The following is a 25,945-nucleotide window of genomic DNA, read 5'->3' as shown; positions in this document are numbered from 1 at the left end:
AAAAAAAGAAAACCAAATTGAAGTTCGGCAGGAGAGATACCCACTCTCTCCTGCCATGTTACATAATCATCCGACACTGCCATGTCGCATAATCTCTGATGTGCCCACGCCCGCTATCAAGCAATGACACCCCTTTGACAGTGGGAGAGATGCCCTCTCCTTTCTGCTGCAATGCAACCCTCCCCCCCAGACGCTCCCATTATGCCTCCAACTTCTTCCCACTTACCTTACGATGGTTGGCCAGAGGGATTCCTACTCCCTACAGCCAGTTGGTTCGCCTCTTCAAAATGGTGGGTCTTCCCTCCCCGGTGCATCGGGAGAGATGCCCACTCCCTCCCGCCGTCATGCAACCTCCCCCCAATGCGTCTGATGACCCCTCCCCCTTACCTTACTTACGATGGCTAGCCGGAGGGATGCCTACTCCCTCCAACCAGCAGGCCCGCCTCTTCAAAATGGCGGGCCTTCCCCTCCCAGGTGTATCCTGGGATGCACCAGACGGGGGCCTGAGGTTATGATTGGCTCAGGTTGTTTAAAGCTCCTCTCCGGATGTACTGACGAGGACTCTAAGGCCTCTCCCATTGGCGACAGTGGGTTGCCGGGGGGGGAGGTCGGGGAGGGGGTTGACTATTTGATTTTGGAGGTTTTTTTTGCATTTATTCTGTGCATGTGCCCATCGCTATAACCAGTGATGGGCACATGCAGATTTAATTTGCATGAGCATTGTTTGGAGAATGACTCGCTTTTTCTAAATCACTACAATAATGGCTTTTTTTAATGCAGATTTTTGAGAATCTAGCTGAGTGTTTTAATGTGACTATTGTTTGATGGATCAGGGAAGCTGTGGATTCTGCGTATATCTTGGCAGGGAAAGTTCTGCTCTTTTCTCTACAGGCCCACTCAACTTGTCTACCTCTTGAGCAGAGTTGCTGGTCTTCTCTCTAATGAATATTTGTAGGTCATCATGAGGATGTCATTGCATTTTCCAAGCATTACAGCGTGAATGTTGCATTGCAAATGGAGGCTTCCTTTGGGGCATCCATTCTCACAGCAACATTATCCAATTCCCACCTGGGTTGAGGACTGCTTTTCTGCATCCCATGCATCTGGATTTGTATGCTGGTGTTATAATGTAGCTACATGCAAGATAAGTTACAGATTTTTATCCAAAGCATCTTTAAAGTGAATGAAAAGATAAACATTGTTATAGAAAATAATTGAAAATAGTAAACAATGGATCAATGAAGAGTATTTAGGAGATATAGAAATTAAATATTGAATATGCCGCAGTGAGCTTTGCGGATATGATAGTCTGGAATGACATGTTCTTTAACTCCATTGAGACACTTCCTACATTCTTCTCTACCTGATATGGCCCAACATTTGTGTTTTACACTGTACTGTTGTTGCTTAGTGTGGATTTTTTTTCTGTTCTGTTCTACCACTCACTGGGATCTACCTTCCCTTTTTTATAGTTCTATTACATCAGGACATTACACTTCCCCCTCTGTATTCGCGACTTCCCTATCTACGGATTTGCTTATTCGCGGTTTTAAACGAAAACAATTACTTTCATTTTTCAAGCTATTTTAAGCCCTGTAAGCCCCCCTTAAGCTTTACCTGGTGGTCTAGCAGGCTTTCGGGGCAGGAGCGATCTTCCCACGCTCCTGCCCCGTACAGATTGCTCACAGGAAATGGCTCGAGAGACTACGGGAGCTCAAGACAGCCATTTCCTGTGAGCGATCTGCCTAAAAACCCACTAGACCACCAGGTAAGGCTTAAGGGGGGGCTCACAGGGCTAAAAATAGCCAGGGGAAGCGGGGGATAAGGGCAGAACCAGCCCGAATATTATTTGCGGTTTTTCTATATTTGCTGGCCAGCTCTGCCCCTAACCACCGCGAATACGGAGGGGGAAGTATAATTTCAATTTTGTCTGCAGTTATTCATTCTTTCCTATGTCATGTTCCAGCATGATCATCTCAGTCATTTTCAGTTTCAAGGTTGCCGTTAGAGAATGATAGAGGGACAGGTACCTGGAGTTAAACATGGGACAGTGCTTGTGAGGACGGGGTGGGAATAGCCCATAGGGGTGGGAAAATGTCCCCATGTCATTCTCTTAAAAACTTGAGACTTAATCAATTTGTAAAAACTTAACACATTTTAGACAATTAACAACTTAATTCAAAGATTAAAACCCCCTTGAAGAAACTGCTTTTGGATTTAAATGAACCTACTGTTAAATGGCACCATTTGTGTCTTGTATTGCTTTTGATGTGACAACAGGAGTCTTGCCTGCTGACCAGACTCTTACCAGACTTCCATTACGTGCTCAAGCACTGTTACTATAACAGATTCATCCATTATTGCTGGAATCCAGAAGCATTTTCAATATTTAAGACACTTATTTTCCTGTTCATTAACTGCACAGTTTAGATTCTCTTACCTCCCTAGGTGATGTAAAGCAGGGGTACCCACACTTTTTTGGCTTGCGAGCTACTTTTAAAATGACCAGTCAAAATGATCTACCAACAATAAAATTTTAAAAAAACACAAAGCATACTGTACGCCAGGAGTGTCAAAGTCCCTCCTCGAGGGCCACAATCCAGTCGGGTTTTCAGGATTTCCCTAATGAATATGCATGAGATCTATTAGCATACAATGAAAGCAGTGCATGTAAATAGATCTCATGCGTATTCATTGGGGAAATCCTGAAAACCCGACTGGATTGCGGCCCTCGAGGAGGGACTTTGACACCCCTGCTGTATGCAGAGAAAATGTTAATTATAATTTCCTTAGCAACAGCAGCAGATGAATCCAGAGACCAATGGGGATAGCCCACATCTACCAGCAGGCGGAGATAGAGAAACTGATTAACAGGTGGTCCTATTGGCTGGCACGCCTCCTGCATCTCCAGTATTCTCTATCTCCCAGCAGGTGATGGTCGCTATTCCACTAGCTCCTGGAGTCTGGCTGTGACTGGACACTTATTTCTCCTGTTGAGATTTTCTCTTCAGTGAGTTGCAGTGCTATTTCTCCTGTTGAGGTTTCCTTTTGAGTATCTCATGGCTCCTGAATTCCAGCAGCTCTTTGACCAGTCAGAGTTGGATTTAGTGGTCGCTCAGGTCACCAATCGTACTTCTCTCCCAAGCGAAGGTGGTGGTATGCTGAAGGATGCTCAGGACTGCAGGGTGGACATGATTCTTAAGAGGCAGTTTGAGACTTGCTCTGGGAACTGGGGCCGCTGATGCCACTTCATTTGCTGTGTGGGTTTATCATAAGTTTATCAATAAAATATAAAAGGTGATCAAGAACCACTCGTTCAGTGATCTTTGATGGAACGCACAATTGGAAATAGGTCGGTAGTGTTCAGGCAAGTGAGAATTGAGAGAAGTCTTGTTAAGAACTAGCTTAAAAACTGCTGTTTTCCAAAGTTTTGGAATTGATCCTCCTTGACGGATTTGGTTTCCATCTACTGGTTTCTCCTTTCTACTAAAGGTGATCATCTTTATCAGGAGTTTGCAGTAAGCAGGTGTCAAAAGGTTGAGAACAAACTCTACTTGGGTACAAGCAACTTCTTGAGCAGAAGCCTGGGCGGAGATAACTAAGGATTGTCACTCCATTTTTTTCTTAAGTATTTGTAGATTATGCTTTGTTACTGTAATCTAAATGTAATTTACTGTTTAGTTTTATCCTTTTGTATACCGTATCGAACTGCAAGGTATTTGTGATATAGAAGTTATTTTTTTATGTCATGCTTATTATTGAGATGATGTGTTTGTCAGGAGGGTGTTCTGCCTATGGCAGAGAGGTCATTCATGAAACCTTGCCTTTTCCAGAGACTACCTGCTTTGGTACATCCCATTCATTTAGAGTGGTATTGCAGTGACGATAAGGAAAGGTAAAATTTAGTGTACGAGGCCAAGACTGCTCTGGAGGACTTTAGTTCATGGGACTCATTGCATTATTTATCTCTCTAGTAATGCTTATTCAGTTACATGGCTAACTGTACTGCAGTGGTCAGATGGGGCTTGGGTGTGTCATATTGGACTTTCCTCTGCTTTGACAGGGGCATACTGGAGCATTTCAGGAGACACTAGCTTATATACCAGTAATGTTACTAGAAAAAATGTATTTCTCTACCTCTATCTTCTAGTAGGAGGAGAATACAACACATTCATAGAAACACAGAAACATAGAAAGTGACGGCAGAAAAGGGCCAGGGCCCATCGAGTCTTCCCACTCCATTGACCCACCCCCCTAGTTAATCGCTCTCTGATGACCTTTTCCCTCATAGAGATCCGACATGAGCATCCCATCTGTTCTTAAAATCTGGCACGCTGCTAGCCTCAATCGCCTGTACTGGGAGCTTATTCCAGCTGTCAACCACTCTTTCGGTGAAGAAGTACTTCCTGGTGTCGCCATGAAACTTCCCGCCCTTTATTTTCAGCAGGTGTCCTCTTGTGGCCGAGGGTCCTCTAAGAAGGAAAATATCATCTACCCGTGACATACTTAAACGTCTCAATCATGTCTCTTCAGAGTGGTCGCTACTTCATGGGCTGAGCCAAGGGGTTTTTCCTTGGAAGAAATTTGTAGAGCAGTAATTTGGTCCTCCGTGAACACATTTTCTAGACATTACTGGTTGGATGTGGCGGCGTGTGCAGATGCATCTTTTAGCGTTTCAGTTATTGTGGAGTCAGCTTTTGCTTCTCATCTGGATTAGTGAATGCTTTGCTATATCCCACTAGTATCTGGATTCATCTACTGCTGGCGTTAAGGAAGGAAAAATTGTTACTACCTGCTAATTTTATTTCCTTTAGACACAGTAGATGAATCCAGAGCCCTACCCTTTCTTACTATCTGCTGTTGGTTCCCTCGAGGGACATTCAGGTTTGTGTTATGGTTGATAGTTGGTTTCTGCTATTTTCTAATTGATATTGTTTATGGGAAAGAAGTTTTTTACTTGTGCAGTTTGATTAATCCTGATGCTTTGGCAAGGAGCGATACTAATTGGCCAGGAAGAGTTTTATCTAAAAGGAGCACCTGCAGATCAGTTCTCTTGTCTTCATCTGCTGTTTAGATGTGCACTATCCCACTAGTCTCTGGATTCATCTGCTGCATTTAAAAGAAAGAAAATTAGCAGGTAAGAACATAATTTTTCCTTGCTCATCATTCTTGAGCAGTATACTCAGATGTGGTATGATTTCTGGGCAGTATACTGTAGTTACATCCTCCATTGTTGACTGTCTTGTTGGGCCCATACTTTTGAGGCTTAAGGCTGGTCACTTTTAAAGTTCTCACCTTGAAACTTATTTTTCAAGGTGGTTGTGATGTCTGTGGTGTCGGTTTGTGAGTTCGAGTTGCAGGCTGTCCCTGCATGGTTCTGTATCTCTTTTCCTCAGATAAAATTTTATAGCCATACAAGTCTAGCCGGTTCTCTGCTCTTTTGTTTGCTTTGTCTGATGTATATTATTGATAGAATGAATTTAATATGCATTGCTGCAGTGGTTTGAGAGGGGATATTGTGAAACTTTTGGACTTGAATTCTGTTTTGGACCTAATTTTGCTTTGTGTGTTCAAGTGCATCAGCCCTCATACTGATGTTGCTGGAATAATTCAGTATCTCTACTGCCATCTGCTGATAGAAAGGTGACATAATCCACTTGTTTGTAATACTAAATGGCCCCATATACACATGGAATATGAGGGTGGTTTGAAAAGTTTGGTAAAAAAGCAGTTAAACAACATTGAGGACTATACACTTAGTTCAGCGAGTTTCCAGTTTTTTCATAAGCTATTTTTCCTATGATTCGAAAAAGTGGAAACTCACTAGACTAAGTGTATATTTCTTGATGGTGACTACACTTCCCCCTCCCGATTCATAGGACTCGTGATTTCGATTATTTGCGATTTCCTAAAACCGGAATCACCCTCACCTCCCTCCCGTCTCCCAGACCTCCCCAGACCTTACCTGGTGGTCTAGCGGTCTTTCGGGGCAGGAGCAATCTTCATACGCTCCTGCCCCTTGCAGATCACTCATCCAAAATGGCTGCCGTGAGTTCCCGTCGTAGTCTTGAGAGACTACGGGAACTCACGGCAGCCATTTTGGATGAGTGATTTGCACTGGGCAGGAGCATAGGAAGACCACTCCTGCCCTGAAAGACCACCAGATCACCAAGTAAGGTCCAGGATGCCAGGCGGAAGGGAAGTGGGGGTAGGTCAAAGTCGGCCCAAAAGTTATTCGCAAATTTTCAATATTTGTGGGCCGGCTCTACCCCTAACCCCCGCAAATATTGAGGGAGGAGTGTACTACATTGTTTAACCTGCTTTTCTCTCAAACTTTTCAAACCATCCTCATACCTGTACAAATTTATACAGTACATGCCTTGGAGCATTAAATGTATTTTTCAAATGCTTTACTTAATCAGTAAAAGTGGGAGAAATTGACCCACAGTATTTCAGATAACACTATAAAAGATAGTAAAACTGCACTAAACTAAAATATACTGACTTATTTAGGGTACCGATTTTGATTTTTCTGTTTCCATTTTGTATTCCCAGCTGCTTTTCCACATCGATTGAATCTCTTTTATGTAGCTAATGATGTTATACAGAACTGTAAAAGGAAAAATGCAATTGTCTTTCGTGAAACATTTGCAGAAGTGCTGCCAGAAGCATCTACATTGGTGAAGTAAGTGACAATTTTATTTGTTCTAATATTTTGCTAAATTCTAGTTTTCAGTTTAGTAGATTGATTGTAGTGGCTGAGAAATGGAAGTCCTTGTGGTCTGGAACACATTGTAGAATGTCTGTCTATGCTACACAGATTGTCTGTGACCAATTTCGCTACTGGAGGTTGATTACAAAATCTTTACAAAAATTATGGCCAATTGAGTACAACGTTACATGCCCCAATTGGACAGGGATGACCAATCTGGATTTGTGAGAGGCCGACAGACTTCTGACAACTTTCGCTGGGTATGCCATCTAATTTGGCGGATCCAACTGGCTCATTTGAAAATAAATGGCTTATTCAGAAAGCTTCCAATTGGGTCCTGGGATGAGACAGGGTTGTACCCTTTCCTTGTTGCTTTTTGCTCTGGTGATGGAACCCCTGGCCCAATTAGTGCGTCAGAATCCGGCAATCCGGAGTTTGAGATGTGGAAGAGTGGAGCAAAAAATCCTATTGTTTTCAGATGATATCCTATTCATTCTATCAGTCCCCTGCAAATCCTTACCAGAAGTAACTAAGCTTACGGACCTATATGGGAGCATATCGGGATTTAAAGTTAATGCAATCAAATCGGAAATTTTGGAGCTTTCTCTCACAGTTCTTGAAAGGGAGAATCTAAAGACCTTCTTTTCCTATCGATGGGCTCCCTGTTCGCTGGTGGCAGCTGCATGGAAAATGAGAGATCTGCTCTTAGATGCTGTCCTTTATAAAGTAAATCATATTTATTTGATGTCCAAATTAACTGCCCTACGCAGAAATAGGCTCACCAGCTTTCAGAAGGTTTTTGGACCCCTTTTGTTACATGAAGTGAGAAATTTCAGCCAAAGAAACCCTAAGGATCTTGTTTCCCACTTGGGATTCATTCTCCACACTAACTGTCTGGAGAATGATATGTGTTGAGGGAGGAAGAGGTTAGGTGATGGCGGGGTTGTTGACTGGGGGACCTTATTGAATCCTTGCTTGTTTGGTTTCTACTGTTTTTGTAGGAGGAACTGTTTGGCAATAGTGAAGTATATCAGTGACAGTATACTGAAGTGACAGTGACAGTGACAGTGACTGAAGAGTGACAGTATATCAGTGGCGGAACAAACTGTGAAAAGTTGTTTGTAATCTTATGTCCTTATGCTATTTTGTTCTCATTTCTTTTTGTATATTGCTATAAGAGGTTCAATAAAGTTTAAAAATTAAAGAGAGAGATAATGACACGTGGGAAAAATTTGTCCCTGTCCCGTCCCCATGAGCTTGATCCCAGGCTCCATGAGCTTTGTCCCTATCCCCGCAAACCATCTGATCCCATCTGCACAAGCCTCAAATAGTTATGATTTTATATTGAACTTATTTGTGTGAATATTATGTATGTTCCTAAGCTTAGAATTAGGGGTCAATACATTTTTAAAAATAAAATAAATAAAAAGAAACACTATTGTGTACAACTGTCATGGTTATGTTATAAACACAAATAATACAGAGCAAGGATAAACAAAATCCCTGTCTCCTCTCCCCTTCACAGATATCTCATCCATTATTGAGAGTACTGAATAAGCCAAATTACTACAGAATGCTACACAGAAAAATCATGCTAACAGAATACCGTAGTCGCACATGTCAGGAGTAGTGTTAGGGGAGTGAAACTAGGGCACCTGTCCCCTGGTCAGAGAAAGTCCTAAGCCAGCTGGAAGCTAAAGAAGCACAGCCTGGACTTTGCAATCCCCAGTTATGTCTAACACCAGCTCTTGCAGGATACATATTTAAAATCTGATATGCAGTAAAATCTTGATTTACGAGCATAATTTCAGAAAACATGCTTGTAATCCAAAACACTCGTATATCAAAGTGAATTTCCCCATAAGAAATGATGGAAAATCAGACGATTCATTCCACAACCCAAAAACTTTAATACAAAATACTATATGTACTTGTATTGCAAGACCTCGCTCATTTAGAACAGTCACTACACTCCTGCAGCATCAGAGAGAAGAACCATCGGCTCAGTTGTGATGATATGACGCGTGTATACTGTATGTACTTGTATATCAAGTTAAAATTTAATAAAATGTAGCATTCTGTAATAATTTGGCTTATTCAGTTTTCTTGATAGCAGAGAGGGAATATATGTGAAGGGGAGGGGAGACGGGTTTTGGTTTTCCTTGCTCTGTATTATTTGTATTTATAAAATGACAATTATACAGAATATTGTTTCTTTGTATACTTTAATAAAATACATTAATATCAAATCATAATTTGAGGCTTGTGCGGATGGGATCAGATGGTTTGTGGGGACGGAGCGGGGACCGAGCTCGCAGGGACGGGGCGGAGATGGGGTTTTTTATTTCAGTCTTAGTAGTTTGCCGGTCCACAAAATAATTATTTTATTTCCACCAGTCCATAGGTGTAAAAAAGTTGAAGAACACTGGTTTAGGCTATTGTATGCTAATTGCTACAGAATGATGTCAGAGAGAATATAAACATTTAGGGTTTAACAGCTGTGCTTGGGAGAAAAGGTCAGGAGATTTTAAAGTGTTTTCTTTTCTCCCTTGGATACAAAAGAATACTGTTATTTTTTGCTTTACATATTTTAAATAAATAAACTCAAATGTCTGCTCTTAGTAGCTCACAGCGTTTTGTGTCCAAATTATTTATGGTAACAAGTAGCAGGACAGAAAGTTTTCCTAAGAGAGGAATTTTCATGCTGTGGAACTTCTCCTGAACCTGTATCCAGGTAAATAGCAGCCCCTGGATACAGGGCTTTCTTAATGCAGGTGGCTGCAGGGAGGCCCCGGGATTCTTCTGCCGCCGATAGTGGTCAGGCCAGTATAGCCGGAGATTTCCTTAAAGCTGATGCAATGTCGGCAGCTTGGTGGATTTTCTTGCTGTGTCTCTGGCCTGTGGCTCTGGGAGTCCTTTTTTCGTCGAGATCTCTCTTACCTTGGAATTACTGCCACAAGGTATAAGGCATTGGTTTAGAATACAGCAGCAAGATTGGTGACTGGTATATCCAGGATAGAACATATTACACCATTATTAAAAAGGTTACACTGGCTGCTGATTGATGTTTTAAATACATTTTGGATTGTAGTTTTGGTGCAACAAGTGTTGTATGATGATGCTACTGCTGTCTTGAAACAGCTGTTATCTTTATATTGATTGCCCCAATCGGAGATTAAGATCGGAATGAGGAATGAAGCTCTTTTTGGTAGAATTTTAATAGAATGGGTTATTTTCATATGTAGCTCCTTTTATAGTGGAATAAACTTCCAGGATGGCTGCGGCAGTATAAATGTAACTTCAAGAAATTGTTGAAAACTCATCTGTTTGTACAAGCTTTTTGAGTGCTTGGGATTTTATTCTGGGATTTTTCTTTGTGATTTTATAGTGTTCTTTTATGATGTGTGTTATGATGTAATCTGCATAGGTATGTGCGGAGTTTACATTTTTAAAATAAAATATTATCAGAATTGTTGCTTTGTATTTCCCTCTCGCAATTTTCTCTTTCTTACATTTTCCTTACAATGAACAACTAAACTTCTTTGTGTTTTATTTTATTTGGACTTAACCGCCTTTTTCACAAAGAGATTTACCCAAAGCAGTTTACAATACTCAATGATGCACTGAACTTCAAGGACCACATTTCTTCTGTAGTAGAAACTAGAGCTGCTCGATTTACAATTTGAATTGATTTGCTGATTCATTTTAGCTGAATTGGTTTGTTTAAAAAAAACAAAACCCCAAAAAACATGGACTCGCCATTCCTCACGGGCTTACATTTGGGTTTTACCATTGCCAGAGTCCTTCCTTCTAATTTAACTTCTTGTTTTGCAAAACAGGAAATTACAGAAGGAAGAACTTCAACAGAGGGAAAGCTCAAGAGCAGGCTTGTGCAGAGCGATGGCGAAAGCTGAGAAGTGAACTTGAAGGAATGGGTGGCTTCTGTCGTTGGACTTGTAGGGAGGAGGGGGGGCACTGCTGCTGCTGCCACCACTGCTTCTGTTGGACTCGGACCCATGAGGGGGAGAGTTTGTTGCCACTTATGGTCCTGGGATGGTGTGCTGAAAACTGGAGCAAAGACCTGGAAGGGAGAGAGGATGCTGGACCTGCAGTGGTGGTGAGGAGGGGGAAGTTGACTGACTGAGGCTGGAACTGGTGGGAAGGGAAAAGAGAGGAAGAGGTAGTGATGGTGTTGGTGACTGAAGGAGTAGAGGGTGACTGAAGGAGTAGAGGGTGTGTGCTGGCTGCATGGGGTGGGGGATGGCTAAAGGAAAGGGAATAGAAGGTGCTATCTACATGGATGAGGTGTGATGGAGGGAAGGGAAGAGAAGAGAGAGGGTGCTGGTCACATGGGGTAGGAAGGCTGGAGAAAATGGAAGAGAGAGAGGGTGCTGGCCAGATGGGTTTGGGGGAGTTGGAGGGGAAGAGAAAAGAGAGAGGGTGCTTGCCACATTGAGTGGAGGGGAGCCTGGAGGAAAGAGAAGATAGAGCATGCTGTTGATGTGGAGTGGGGGACTGAAAGAAAGAGAGAGACAGTACAGGTGCTGGCCACATAGGTGGGGTGGGGCTTGTGAGGGAAGGGAAGAGAGATAAGGTGGTGAGAAGGAAAGAAGGGTGCTTGATCCTTGGGGGAGAGGTGCTATATGTACAGGGAGGAGGAGAGGGAAGGGAAGGTACAGCGATGGAAAATGGATGGTGAGCACAAGGAAAGAATATGTCAGATGGGTAGGAGACCCTGGCAAGCGAGTTAATGGAAGACAAGGAGAAACCAGAGCCTGGAAAAATCGATTCAATTGACAAAATTGAATCAAATTGAACAGTTTTTTCCTGAATTAGACAGCAAATGTCAGGGCTCTTTTTACTAAGGTGTGCTAGCGTTTTTAGCGTGCGGTACACGAAAAATACTAACGCAAGCTCTATGGAGGCGAAAGCGTCTAGCCCTCAGTTTTTGAATTTTATGCCTGTCTTATCTTTATATTTTGCGCAGTTCAGGGGGATATCACTTTTTCTCTTTCTCATTGGTGTTGCATTGTGGCTGCTTTGGGATTCTATTTAATGTTTTTCTATGTATTTCTATTTTTAATTTGTGGTTATTCTATATTATGGTATGTAGAATTGCTCTTCAGGTCCTGGGTGACATTTGTAGGGTTTTGGATTTGGATTGTACCTTTCTCAGTAATAGTTTTAAGCAAGTTTCATTATACTCCAGGTACGTTGACTTAAGTTCAGGCAATTCAAAGTGTTTTAGAAGATAACTTGGAGCAAAACCAAAAAGTGTTTTGTAACATAAGTAAGCAAATTTAAAAATTAGTCTCTCTTCTACCGGAAGCAAGTGTAACTTTTGATAGCAAAGTGTTACATGTTCTGATTTTTTTCAAAATCAAAATTAAATGCACTCCTGTATTTTGAATAACTCTCATCCTTTTAATAATCTTCTTATAAGAACCCAGATAGATAATGTTGCAATAATCCAGTGTACTTAAAACCAAAAATTGTACTAGTGGCCTAAAAAATTATAGGATTTTATAGTGCAAAGTTTCCACAAAACAAATAAATTTTTTTTTGTCCAAGGCATCAAATACCTATGTAATATAAATGTGCATGAGTCGAGTCTTTCATTTGAAAGGAAAGTCTACAATGAGAGGGCATAGGATGAAGTAAAGAGGTGATAGGCACAGGAGTAATCTGAGGAAATACTTTTTTACGGAAAGGGTGGTAGATGTGTGGAACAGTCTCCTGGAAGAGGTGGTGGAATCGGAGACTGTCTCTGAATTCAAGAGGGTCTGGGATTGGTATATGAGATCTCTGAGAGAGAGAAAGAGGTAATGGTTACTGTGGATGAGCAGACTAGATGGGCCATTTGGCCTTTATCTATCATCATGTTTCTATGGTTTGTTTTGTTTTGTTTATTAGGTTTTGGGGAGGGGACTTCCTTGAGAGAGAGACAAGTGATTTCAACTACACCTGTGTTGGTAACAAATAATAAATGTGTAAAATATAGACCTTTTGATAGAGAGAAATCTGACCAATTCGATAGTCAGTGTTTGATAAGGGAATGGAAAGTTAAAGATAGGAATATTAGAAATAGTAAAGCAGAGAATTTAATTGTGCCAGAGATGAGAACAGTTAAAGCAGAGGATCATAGACCTATCCATTGTTGTTATTTTGATGCATGGTCCATTTGCAATAAGGCATTATTAGTTCGAGATTTAATTGCAGATTCTCAAGTAGGCTTTACATTTATGGTTTTCATGCATTACAGATCAAAATTCCTCAGTAGTGCTAGAAGTTTGTCATTTGGGTTACAAAATGTTTCATAGTCTGAGACAAGAGGAGGTGGAGATTTGGCTTTAATCTATTAAGGATTTTATTCAGTTACATTGCTAGAGACAATAATGGAATCACAATTGGAAATAATGATTTGTTGACTTGACAATATAAACTTCTCCAGTAATTTGGGTCTAATTCTGATCTACAGGCCAACGGGCGTTTGGTCAACTGTTTATCAGAAATTATACGATACAATAACATATTATTTTACAACTTTTACTAATTTGATTTTATTGGGAGATTTAAATTTGCATTTAGAGAAAACTTGAGAGATTTATTATATTTGATATAACACTTGCTCATGAGTATTAAGCGGTTTACAAAACTAATACGTTAGAAATGAGGGTTATATTTTTAATTAGAAAATTTTCCCTTTTCCCAGTGGGCTCACAATCTAATTATAGTATCAAAGAAAGAAGTATTTAAGTACCATATATACTCAAATATAAACCGGGGGTCCCGGTTTATATTCGGGTCAATGCCCCCTCCCAGAATTTTTTAAGGCTGCCAGGCTCTGCCCCCCTCTTCCTCCCTGCCCTATCATACCTCTGCCGATCACTGGTTGAGGTGCAGCAGGCAGGAGCAAGCTTTTCAAATTCCTGCCCCACTGCTACTGGCTGCGTGATCCAATTCCTTCATATGAGCTGTACGAGCAGCAGCACGATTTGATGCTGCTTCTCGGCGCTGAGCCGGCTTCCTTACTGGCTCCTGCGACTTATATTCGAGTATATATGGTACATGCTAGAGAAATATGAAGAGAAGAAAGAAGTGTATTGTGAATACTATAGGCATACAAAAAGGCAACATTTATTTATTCAATTTTTTATACCGTTCTCCCAGGGAAGCTCAGAACGGTTTATATGAATTTATTCAGGTACTCAAGCATTTTCCCCTGTTTGTCCTGGCCAGCTCAAAATCTATCTAATATACCTGGGGCAATGGGGGGATTAGGTGATTGCCCAGGGTCAGAAGGATCAGCATGGGTTTGAATCCATAGCCCCAGAGTGCTGGGGCTATAGCTTTAAGCACTATACCACACTTTTTCCCCTGCCGGCTCTCGTTTCCTCTTCTTTCCACCTGTGCCGAGATGTGGAATACATCTGGTCTAGGCTTCCACGATGATATTTTTAAATAACATCCACGCCTGGTTTATAGTCCTAACCTTTGAAACTGATCCTTTTAGCTTCTTTTTAACCATTTTCCTCATTTTATTATAGTCGCCCTTTCGAAAATTAAATACCTCTACAGTAGATTTCTTTTGCAGTGTCCCTCCCAGTATCAGTTCAAATTTGATCATGTTATGATCACTGTTTCCCAGTGGACCCAGCACAGTTAACTCCTCTACTACACCCACTAAGGACCAAATCTAAAATAGCTTCCCCTCTTATTGGTTTCTGGACCAGTTGCTCCAAGAAGCAGTCATTTATGATGTCTAGGAATTTTACCTCCCTAGCACTCCCCGATGTAATATTTAACCCAGTGTTTTTCAACCGCTGTTCCGTGGCACACTAGTGTGCCGCGAAATGTTGCCTGGTGTGCCGCAGGGCCGCCATCAGGGCAGTACTACCAGTCCTGCATTCAGGAGCCCGGAGCTGACAGGGGGCCCGAGGCAGGGGCGCCAGTAGCTCGCCAAGGCAAAGTGAGTCGATCACCCAGGACTCACTTTGTCTTGGCGATTAATCTATCGAGCCGATAAGTCTTCTTCTCCCCGACGTCAATTCTGCAGTCGGCGAGGAAGTTCGGGCCAGCCAATCGCTGCCTGGCTGGGCGGAACTTCCTCTCCGATTGCAGAATTGACGTCAGGGAGAACAGGCGTCGGCTTTGGGGCCTGTTATCCATTGGTGGGTCCTGTTCCCCGATGGCAGCGGCAGTGGCTTGGGGAACGGCAGGGAGAAAGAAAGAAAGGGGGCAGGCAGGGAAACAGAAGGAAAGAAGAGAAACAGAAAAAAAGAAAGAAAGGTCAGGGAGAGAGGAAGAAAAAGTTGGGGGAGGGAATGAGGTGTGGAGGAGAGAAAGCATACAGGCTGATAGAAGGGAAGAAAGATTGGATGCACAGTCAGAAGAAGAAAGTGCAACCAGAAATCACCAGACAAGGTAGGAAAAATGATTTTATTTTAAATTTAGCAAAGTGGAGGCAGTATTACCACAGTTTTCAAAGGAATTTGCCCAAATAACTTAATAGTTAACTGGGTAAATTCCCAGAGATGAAAACTTCCCTTCACTTACTATGCACAGTTCTGAATTTATATCTGCTGTCTATATTTTACAATATGGTCACCTTTTACTAAACCGCAATAGTGGTTTTTAGCGCAGGAGCCTATGAGCGTCAAGAGCAGCGCTGGGCATTCAGCGCAGCTCCCTGCGCTAAAAACTGCTATTGTGGTTTAATAAAAAGGATGGAGGGTATATTTGTCTATTTTTGTATGCTATAAAAACCAAATACAGAGAGAGACTGAGAGCTGTTGACGAAGAGCTACGTGTGTGTCTTTCTTCGATTCCAGCCAAACAGGCCCAGGTTTCGCACTGAATAAAGTATTTTATAATTTTTCACTATTCTGTTTACTTAATATTTCATAAGAAAGTAATTATAAAATACTTTCTTTGTGTTTATTTGATTCCTATTCAAGAGAATTGCTTTATATATAGTCAATATAGGCACAGAGTTAAATTTTTTAACATTTTCTAATGGTGGTGTGCCTCGTGATTTTTTTCATGAAACAAGTGTGCCTTTGCCCAAAAAAGGTTGAAAAACACTGATCTAGGGTATACATATTCAGGGCTTCCAGTCTCTCCTCATAGTCTTTTGGCACAAACCTCCTACCATTTTTGTCACCCTCCTCTGGACTGCCTCAAGTCTTCTTAATCCTTCACCTCTCCAAAACTGAACACAATACTCCAAGTGGGGCCTCACCAACGACCTGTACAGGGGCATCAACAACTTCTTCCTTCTACTGGCTACGCCTCTCTTTATACAGCCCAACATCCTTCTGGCAGCAGCCACCGCCTTGTCACACTGTTTTTTCGCCTTTAGATCTTCGGACACTATCACCCCAAGGTCCCTCTCCCCGTCCGTGCATATAATCCTCTCACCTCCCAGCATATACGGTTCCTTCTGATTATTAATCCTCAAATGCATTACTCTGCATTTCTTCGCATTGAATTTTAGTTGCCAGACATTAGACCATTCCTCTAACTTTTGCAGATCCTTTTTCATGTTTTCTACTCCCTCCTTGGGGTCTACTCTGTTACAAATCTTGGTATCATCTGCAAAAAGGTAAACCTTTCCTTCTAACCCTTCAGCAATGTCACTCACAAACATATTGAACAGGATTGGTTCCAGCACCGAACCCTGAGGGACTCCACTACTCACCTTTCCTTCCTCCGAGCGACTTCCATTAACCACCACCCTCTGGCGTCTGTCCGACAGCCAGTTTCTAATCCAGTTCACCACTTTGGGTCCTACCTTCAGCCCGTCAAGTTTGTTTAAGAGCCTCCTATGAGGAACCGTGTCAAAGGCTTTGCTGAAATCTAAGTAAATTACATCTAGCATAGGTCCTTTATCCAATTCTCTGGTCACCCAATCAAAAAATTCAGGTTCCATTATTTTTCCAATAACAGCCTTTAGTTTCCCGCTTCATCTCTGCAACCACTTTTGTGAATAGTGACCACATCTGCTCTTCTACAATCCCCATGAACCACTCCCGTCACCAGAACCTCTTTGAGCTCCCTCAGTATCCTGGGATGGATCCCGTCCAGTCCCATTGCTTTGTCCACCTTCAGTTTTTCAAGTTGCTCATAAACACTCCGTGAATGGCACAGAATCTATTCCATTTTTGTGTCTAAACTTTGCCAGAAAATCTCGGTCCTTCTCCAGGATTTTCGTCCGTGAACACAGAACAGCAGTATTTGTTTAGCATGTTTGCTTTTTCCTGATCACTCTCCACTTAGTGGTTCCTAGCATCTTTTAGTTTCGCAATTCCATTTTTCATCTTCCTCCTTTCACTAATATATCAGAAAAAAATTTTGTCTCCCTTTTTTTACATTTTTAGCCATTTATGCACCACAGAACTTGATGAGTTGCCTTCTTAAACAGTATAATTAAAAATTGTTGCGTGGTTTGTGCGGAGAGAGTGGTAAAAGCTGAAATATCTTTCCAACTTTTGGCATGAAAATTTTGATCATTTTGCTTGGTGATGACACAAATTTTTACTGACTGTTAAAATGTATGTTCTTTTTTGTGATCGGTAGGGATGCCTCCATTTCTAAATCCGTAGAACGGATATTTAAAATCTGGGAAGACAGAAGTGTGTACCCTGAAAAGACAATTGCAATGTTCCGGACTGGTTTAAGTAAGTGTTTTACTCCGTTTTCCCCTTTTTCTCATGAATTTAAATTCTCAGAATTTCAAATCCTGTGCAATCGGGCATTTGCTAAGAATCTTAATTGCATTTGGTAATGTTCAGTGCTTAATTCTAATAAAAGAATTTTTGCTAGTGGCCCCTTGAAACTGCAAGGATCTGTATTACCCTAGGGGGTAGGTTTGAAGTTTTTTTGGTTTTTTTTTTGCTTTTTTGTTTTTTCTTTGTATAAGACACGGGATGGGGGAGACGAGAGAGGAGCAAGAGTGGACGGACCAAGGTAGCTGAGAGAGGAGCGGAAGGAGGTGAGATACAGGCCATAGCAATCTCTGCTTGTTACTCCAGATCTAAAGGCCTCTATTAAATTGGTAGTTTGACATATTGAAAGCACAGCTGATCAATTAAACTAGATGTTGGCAGATGTCTGCAATTTGGCTATTCACAAAACGGACTGTTAAATCAGCTGTTAAGTCTCCTTTCTGCTTCAGTTGACAGAATACCTGAACAATCTCTTGTTGGCTTATAAACTATCTTCTGAGAGACACTGTCTGGAAAGGTTTATAAAGGCTCTGTGTCAACGTTTGAATGATACTTTTGCTCTGCTTTGTTTTGGATAATATTTTTCATTTGAAGGATTTTAGGGCCTTTTGTATGCCACACAGCATAAGAACATAAGAATTGCCATCTCCGGATCAGACCTTCGGTCCATCAAGTCCGGCGATCCGCACACGCGGAGGCCCAGCCAGGTGTACACCTGGTGTAATTTTAGTCACCCATATCCCTCTATGCCTCTCGTAAGGAGATGTGCGTCTAGTTGGCTTTTAAATCCTAGAACGGTGGATTCCGCAATAACCTCCTCTGGGAGAGCATTTCAGGTGTCCACCACTCGTGTCCAACATTGCTGTATATAGCTATAAAAGTGATGGTGGAGCTTCTCAGAACGAGCCAGTCTGTTGCTTCAATTTGCCTCTTATTGGTGCTACACTCCAAAGGAAAATCTGTAAAAGTTGAGCCAGTCACTGTAATGTTTAGTTCATGCAAGGCAACTTATATTCAGGTGCAGTATGTATTTTCCTGTACCTGATTCATAGGCAAATGCCAGCAGTTTTCCTTTTGCCAGCCCTGAAAGCTTATATTTAATAATGAAACTTGAGTGCCATTAATTTCTCTTTTGATTAGAAGACTTAATCGGGTTTCATTAGCTTGTCAAGTCAAAGTGTTCTCAAATTCTATCCCTCTTTCAGGAAAATGGGATCTCTTGCATGAGGTGCATGCTGTGTTTTGTGTGTCTGTGTGCATCTTTGTTCAGAGGAGAAATAGAGCTCTGGGTTGTGTTTACTGTAGTGCTGTAACTTGTTAATCCTCTGCTTCCTACAGCAGCTGAAAATCCAAAAGCAGTGCTGAAATCCAAGATTGTTGCTGAATTCAGAGTAAGTTCCAAAAGTGGCTGATGAAAGATGTCCAATAACTAAACTCGTGCAAAAGAGAAGTACTAATTATTGTTTTCTAATGCGCCACCAGACGCACGCAGCGCTGTACCTTAAACACACGAGAGAGAGACCCTGCTCGAAAGAACTTACAATCTAATTACGAAAGACAGAATTTTCACACTACTTGAGCATCACTGTAGTTTGCTGTGTAATTGATCCATTATCTATTTTCATTTCGCTCTGCCAATAGGAGCACAGCAGAAATACATGGCAAAGTACAGGCAAAACACAATTTCAGACTCAATAAAAACATTATTAACTACCGTTCATTTCTATAACACTGCTAGATATGCACAGTTTTGTACCTGTCACTAGTGGACTCACAATCTTAAATTTAAGTGACTTTGCCGAAGGTCACAAGGAGCTGCAGCAGGATTAGAATGCTTTAGTGTGCTGGGAACCTTTATTAGGGCGAATGATAATCTGCAGTGCGTGCATTATATTAACACATCTAGTACTTTGGCATCCTAGTAGTTGGCTTTCCTACTGAAAGGTCAGTTCAGATCTCAGCTGTCAGTCCTGAGAAACCTTACTTCTTTAGCACTCTCCAGACCAGTAGAGGTTAACTTTACGATTGGGTATATATCTAATCATGACCAGCAGGTGGAGACTGAAAACAAAACTTTGGGACAGTATATCCTAGCCCCTCCTCTCTATTTCCCTCAGTCTTCTTTCAGTCTCCAGCAGGTGTTGAGTGATCTGTACCCATCTCCCTTGGTAGGGCTGTTGGAATTTGTTTAGAGGTTTATTGTCCCTGTTTTTAGCCGGACGGAGCTTGGACGGACTCTGTTTGGGGGTTCGTCCGACCTCGGGGGTGTCAAACCCGGCGGGTCACGAGCGGGGTCCCTCCCCCCACTTCCTCCACCTCCCCATATTTTTTTAGAGGAGCCTCAGCAGTAAGCCTTGCCCCCTAAATCAAGCAAGGCATATTGCTTCGAGAGCCTGTGGAGTCTGTTAGAATAGCAAAAAGACTGTCTTAACTTAATCCAGTTAGTTATTCATGTACTGATCTCAACATTGCTGCTACCCAGATAAGTGCCAGTGGCTGCTTCATATATTTGGCCCCAGTATTCAGGTATGATCTATTGCTGAATACTAGGGTATAAAAATCCTACATTGGCTGCTGTTTAAAAGATGCTGACCACTGTAGGCCGATTGTTACCCCCATTGTGTTCATTTCCTTCTTATTAGAAGGCACTGGGAAAATGGCTATTACTGAGGCTGCCATCACCATATGAAGTGGAAACATTGCTCCTGGGTTTGTTTCACATTGTTGTTTCTTTCTAATCTATGTGAAAGAGATGATGATAAAAGTATTGATTGGTTTTATCCATAGTACATAGTGTGCTACTGTTCTTCTTTTCCAGCCACAGTCTCTCATGGATGCATTGGTTGCATATAAACATACAGAAGATCAGATAGAAATGAAGGAGAAGCAACTTTCCACCATGAGGGTAGATGTGTGTAGCACAGAAACACTGAAACGCTTGAAAGGTAAAAGCAACCTCGGTTCATTGCTCAACAGTTCACAAGTTATCTCAGGGAACAAGGTGCAAAGTGGTGGATGTTGGAGTGCAGTCCTCTATGGTTACCTTGTTCTTCCTGACCTAGCAGAAGGCAACTCCAAGAAAGGATGTAAAGACTCCAAAAAGATTCAGGCAAGCAGAGTATTAATTGAGTATAGCAATCACTCCTTTTTCAGTGTTTCCCAAACCTGACCCGAAAACAGAACTAGCCAGTTAGGTTTTCAGGATAGTCATAGTGAATATGGATGAAAGCGATTGTACTCGTGTGTACTGGGTCTTCTGTTTATCAGTTTTCTTCACCTCTTATCTTGGCACCTGAAGTACTGATGTGGCAGGAGCTTTCTTTCTTTTGGTTGAAAAGTTTAAAGAATACAGACTAGGAGCTAAGGAGGATAGAGGATGTAGAACTGGGAACATTTTGGTTCTGCCTTCCCTTTTTTAATGCATTCTCCAACCTTCTTGGAATTAAAGTGGTGGCAAAGGCAGAATAATAATAATAATTTTATTCTTATATACCGCCATACCAAAAAAGTTCTAGGCAGTTCACAACAAGTTGAGCTAATACATGGGATACAGATAAAATACAAATTAGAATAATGGACTTAAAGACAGAAAGCATTTACAATATAATGCAGAAAATACCAGCATGGCAGGGAAAGAAGTAATACATAGAACAGATAAAATACATCAAGTTGAAAAAATGAAGCAGAATGCGTTAAGATACCAGCCTATCAAAGAGTTGAGTCTTTAACAATTTTCTAAAATCAAGATAGGAAGAGACCTCTAACATGTGTACTAATGTTCAGTGTGATTATTTGAGAATGGTTATATGTTTAAAGTCTGATTCTTAAGTACTGTGCACTTTTTAGATAAAGCAGGAGGGAAGAAGTTCTCCAAAGACTTTGAGGAAGCAAGTGCCAAGCTTGAGGAGTTTGTAAATGGCTTAGACAAGCAAGTGAAAAATGGCCCATCTTTAACAGAGACGCTTGAGAATGCTGGTATATTCTATGAAGCCCAATATAAAGAAGTCAAGGTGGTAGTAAATGTAAGTATCCACTTTCCTTAGCAACAGTAGCAGATGAATCCAGAGCCCATTGGTCTCTGGATTCATTTGCTGCGTCTAAAGGAAAGAAAATTAACAGGTAAGAACATAATTTTTCCATCCCCATGAGAAATGATAGTTGTGTGGATTACTGCAAACTGGTAAAGTGCTGGTCCTAGTCCAGGACCTCGAGGGCTGGAATCTAGTCGGGTTTTCAGGATTTCCCCAATGAACATTCATTGAAAGCAGTGCATGCAAATAGATCTCATGCACATTCATTGGGGAAATCCTGAAAACCCAACTGGATTCCGTCCCTCGAGGACCGGAGTTGTCATTTCTTGAGCAAGCAGCATCTCTGAAGTCTTGAATGGTGAATAAGATATTCTAGTGCTTTTAATCGTGTGCTGACTTCTGAGCTTTGGTATATCATCACAGTTAAATATGTAAAGTTGCAGTCAACTGTTTTATTTTTCACCATTCACCTAAACTGTATCCGCATAATACCTCTTCCCAAACTAACTGCTGAACTAATCTGGTGATTTAGCTAAAAGACAACTTATTAATTTACTAACAAAACTTACAGGCATAAATTATTCCTGTTTATAAATGAGACACTTGGTATCCTCTTTTTTGCCATTGAAAGATATAGTCCATTTTCTGTGCAAGATAAAATGGTTCCTTTAGTGTTAAATTAATACAACTGTTTTTTTGAATTTTTTTGTCCACCGACCATTACAAAATGTTAAAGTAGGTGCAAAAAAATCTAGTGTCAACTATAGTGATCTGTAAACTCATCATAACCATTAAAAAAAAAAGTAGTGTAATATTAATTAGTATTCGGTTTCAAAGACATGGGATTCTGTACAAAAGCTGTTACTTCCCCTTAGCCGTGAACTCCTCCCCTTCTGCAGTGGAGAACAGCCCTTTCAGTTTTTCCTTCTGCAAATGAACTCAGAAGGTGTGTTCTGATCTGCTCTGCTTATTTTTGGGTGTTTTGCATTTGGACTTTTTCCTGTGTGTCTTTGGTGCTCGGAGGTCCCCTTTTTTGACTGGCTTCACTGTGGAAAGAATGCAGTCCCACGTAAGTGGACTGCTGCTGCCAGGCCAATCTCTCTGAGTACCTGTGGAGCCAATCTGCTTTGTGTTCCTTCAGGAGTTCAGAGTCCATTTTCCTGGGAGCTGCTCGCCTTATGATTTATCAGTGGCTTGAGCACAGGCTATGGGGCCCCTGTGTAACAACTCTCTGGATATCAGAGAGTCGACTGCAAAGGTTCTCCCCCTGGTGCATCGCAAGAACTTTGAGGGTAGAAGTCAATGGTCGAAGTTCACCTGACCGGCAGCCAGACGGGATACTGAGCTAAATGGACCATTGGTCTGACCCAGTAAGGCCAAAGCGCACTCCTGCTCAGTGGCTGAAGCCAGAACTTGCAGCAATGACTGACCAGGTTAGCAGCGGGGCTGGAGCACTGAAAGCTCACTCCTGCTCGTTACATCCTAGACCACCAGGGATTCCAGCGGCAGAGGAGGTACGATGGACAGGGGAGAGACGGGGAAACAGGGTGGAGAGCCAGGGAGGGAGGGAAGGGGGCTGTGTGCAGTGCCTGGTAGGGAGGGGGCTGGGTGCAGAGCCTGACAGAAGAAGGAGCGAAGGACTGCGTGCAGTACCTGGCAGGGAGGAGGCTGGATGCAGAGCCTGACAGGGAATGGAAGGAAGGGGGCTTGGTGAAGAGCCAGGCAGGGGAGGGAGGGGGTGATGGGTGCAGATCCTGGCAAGGCCTGACTTACATTTGAGTCAACCATTTTTCCTCCTTTTTGAGGGGAAAAACAGGGGTCTCGACTTATATTCGAGTATATATGGTAAATGTTTCTCAATCATTGTTGTTTTATCATATGTTACAGAGCAGAATATAGTTTGTTGCTGGGGAAGCTTTTCTTTTCTTTCAGTGGAATTTGATTGCTTTGGGACCATCTGAAGAGGGATCTGTTGTCCACTGCAGAAGGAGGAATTCAGTCTTAGAGATACCCTTTTGCAGGTTCATGGCTAAGGGGAAATAGCTTTTGTACAGAATCCTCTGTCTTATCACTCAAAGATTAGCAAGGTAAGAACCTAGTGTTTCATTCAGTCATAAATTGGTACTAATCTTCCATTTGCATTATGCGTTAAATATTGTGCTGTTTTTTCTTTTTCAGGCTTATAAAACATTTGCTAACCGAGTTAGCAATCTAAAGAAAAAACTAGACCAGCTGAAAGCAACTCTTCCTGATCCAGAGGAGTCTCCTCTTCCTTCACCAAGTATGGATGCCCCCTCGCCAACTGGTTCAGAATCTCCTTTCCAGGGAATGGGTGAAGAAGACTCCTTATCCCCCGTGTCCATAACCCCAGAGCCTGCAAAAGATAATCGGGATGTGGAGGACATGGAGCTGTCTGATGTAGATGATGATTTGTCAAAAATCATCGGTATGTTTTAAGAAAGGCAGAGCTCAAACATCTGTTTTTCTGCATTCTCTTATGTGTGTTCTGCAACATTTGAGAATTGGGCATTTAGATGATTAGGTTCTATGGGCTTTTTTCTTCTTCTATCAAAGCAATTTCTTTCTTTTACTTTGGCTTCCAGCTCATTCTGAATCAGAGCTGGGATCTGATGATACGAACCTTTGTTCAAGCTAGTCATGGTGTCTGTACGAGACAGAACTGTGATCCCTTGTATGGGTACCCCTCTGATGTCTGGGGACAAAAGAGGTGGAAGCTAAGCTACTGCCGTGATAAGGCTCAGTCAGTTATAGCCCACACGATTTCTGTTTTGTATGAGAGCCACTTGGTTTGGCTGACATCATTCACTACTTGAGTCTCGGTGAAGTTGCATTTGTCATCATGAGCACTAAATTGAGCCATTATGTGATGAGAGTTTCTCCCCAGCAAGGACCTTAATGACGTGAGCTGGGATTTATACCCAGTTCATCTGCATAGTGTGTTGAGCCTCCAGGCCAGCACTGTATTTGTTCTTGTTGAGTCTGATATATTTCCAAACTGTTTTTGTTTTAATTTCTAATAGTGGATGATAGGAAAGAGAAGCAAGTGGTTTCTTCATCAACTTCAACAAAAACAACAGATAGCGTCCCCAGTGCAGTGCCGTCTACTTCTGCAACACCAACTACTGCTTCCATAACGCCACCTCTTAGTGCTACAGCCTCCCCACCCACTCCTATTCCAACACCTCCCACTCCACCCTCTCCTACTCCTCCTACCCCTCCCACACCTACCCCTGCAAAAGCACCAAATGCTGTGACAACTCTCTCTTCCACAACACTTCCTTTACCAAACCTTGCAAATGTCGACCTGGCCAAGATCAGCTCAATTCTCAGCAGCTTAACATCAGTCATGAAGAATACAGGTTGGTCTAATAGTCTAACATTACATATTTCATGGGGACTCCATGTTTTGGGATTAATATCCTTGCCAAAAATGTTTTAAAGTACCAATATTGCTTTCATGATGAGCAGTAGTTGACTATTTTCTGTAGCTTTAAATATGCATGCAAGATGAGGCATTTGAAAAATGAAAAGTATAAGATGTTGCCCCTCAAGTTTTGTCATGCTTGCTTAGTTTACTGGGAACATGTAGGATAAATTGTGGTTGTCAGGTTTGTTTTGATTCTGCAGAAGTAATGATCAATTAAGAGAATTCTCATATCAGGAGGTAGTTTTATTAGGTTGAAAACTTGGATAATATAGCACTATTTTCGTTGTTACTGTTCTTTGGAAAGACTGGATATGAGAAGAAGTTCTGTTTTCCGATTGTATCCTCACCAGGCCAGTCCAGAACTAGCCCACCTGCAGATGAGGACAGAAAGTGTCCTGTGTACCTTGCCTAACAGCGTTGAGGCTTCGGTGTTTCTCAGTTTCCAGCAGATGGTGATGGGTGGACTATGTAGCATCTGGATTGATTACCGAGTCAGTTCCTGAACCAGATGGAAGTCTGAGCTTCAGATGAGCAGGAAATCTTGAGGATGGGTACAACTCACAGAAACAGAAAATAAAGGCAGATGAAGACTACATAGCACATTTAGTCTGCCTAACCATACCATAATATTAGTCACAGAATTGCAGGACTTAGGGCACATGTGTCAAACACAAGGCCCATGGGCCGAATCTGGCCCCCAGCAATGCCTCCGAACTTTCCCTTCTCACAGCCCAGCGTATCCTCCCTCTCGCACCAGTCTGATGTCGCCGTCATGCCGGAAAGTCTGCCAGCTTCGGCAGCGATTCTGCAGTGTTGTCCATGGCTCCCCCTCCTGCCTTCCGTCCACCCGGGTGGAAGCAGGAAGTTGCACATCATTGGAGACAGACTGTGGCAGGCGAAAATCAGGAGGGGGAGCCACGTACATCGCTGCCAAATTGCTGAGGCTGGCAGACTCCTCAGCTTGGCGGTGACATCGGACCGGTGCCAGAGGGCAAGACACACCGGACTGTGAGGAGAGAGGGACTGG

The 25,945-nt window shown here is 42.1% G+C and overlaps 1 protein-coding gene across 6 annotated transcripts in view; it reads left to right on the top strand.

Moving 5' to 3' along the window:
* RPRD2 (regulation of nuclear pre-mRNA domain containing 2) overlaps positions 1-25,945 on the top strand; it is a 95,932-nt gene that overhangs the window by 19,010 nt on the left and 50,977 nt on the right. For 5 of the 6 annotated variants that reach the window (XR_004537238.1, XR_004537240.1, XR_004537239.1 and 2 more), the window contains exons 2-9: positions 6,556-6,685; positions 17,291-17,391; positions 17,634-17,705; positions 18,778-18,830; positions 20,258-20,384; positions 21,286-21,461; positions 23,649-23,916; positions 24,512-24,850. Coding sequence is in view for 2 of the 6 variants with exons in the window: in XM_033924058.1 (XP_033779949.1) it covers positions 6,556-6,685; positions 17,291-17,391; positions 17,634-17,705; positions 18,778-18,830; positions 20,258-20,384; positions 21,286-21,461; positions 23,649-23,916; positions 24,512-24,850 (1,266 nt within the window). In the remaining 4 variants the exon portion in view is untranslated. The remainder of the gene's footprint in view (positions 1-6,555; positions 6,686-17,290; positions 17,392-17,633; positions 17,706-18,777; positions 18,831-20,257; positions 20,385-21,285; positions 21,462-23,648; positions 23,917-24,511; positions 24,851-25,945) is intronic. The other variant, XM_033924059.1, reaches the window with a different exon arrangement.

The sequence above is a fragment of the Geotrypetes seraphini genome, chromosome 16 (genome assembly GCF_902459505.1).
Source record: "Geotrypetes seraphini chromosome 16, aGeoSer1.1, whole genome shotgun sequence".
In the NCBI taxonomy this organism is placed as follows: domain Eukaryota; kingdom Metazoa; phylum Chordata; class Amphibia; order Gymnophiona; family Dermophiidae; genus Geotrypetes; species Geotrypetes seraphini.
Note: the sequence above shows the minus strand (reverse complement) of the source record. Positions and strands in the feature narration are given on the sequence as shown.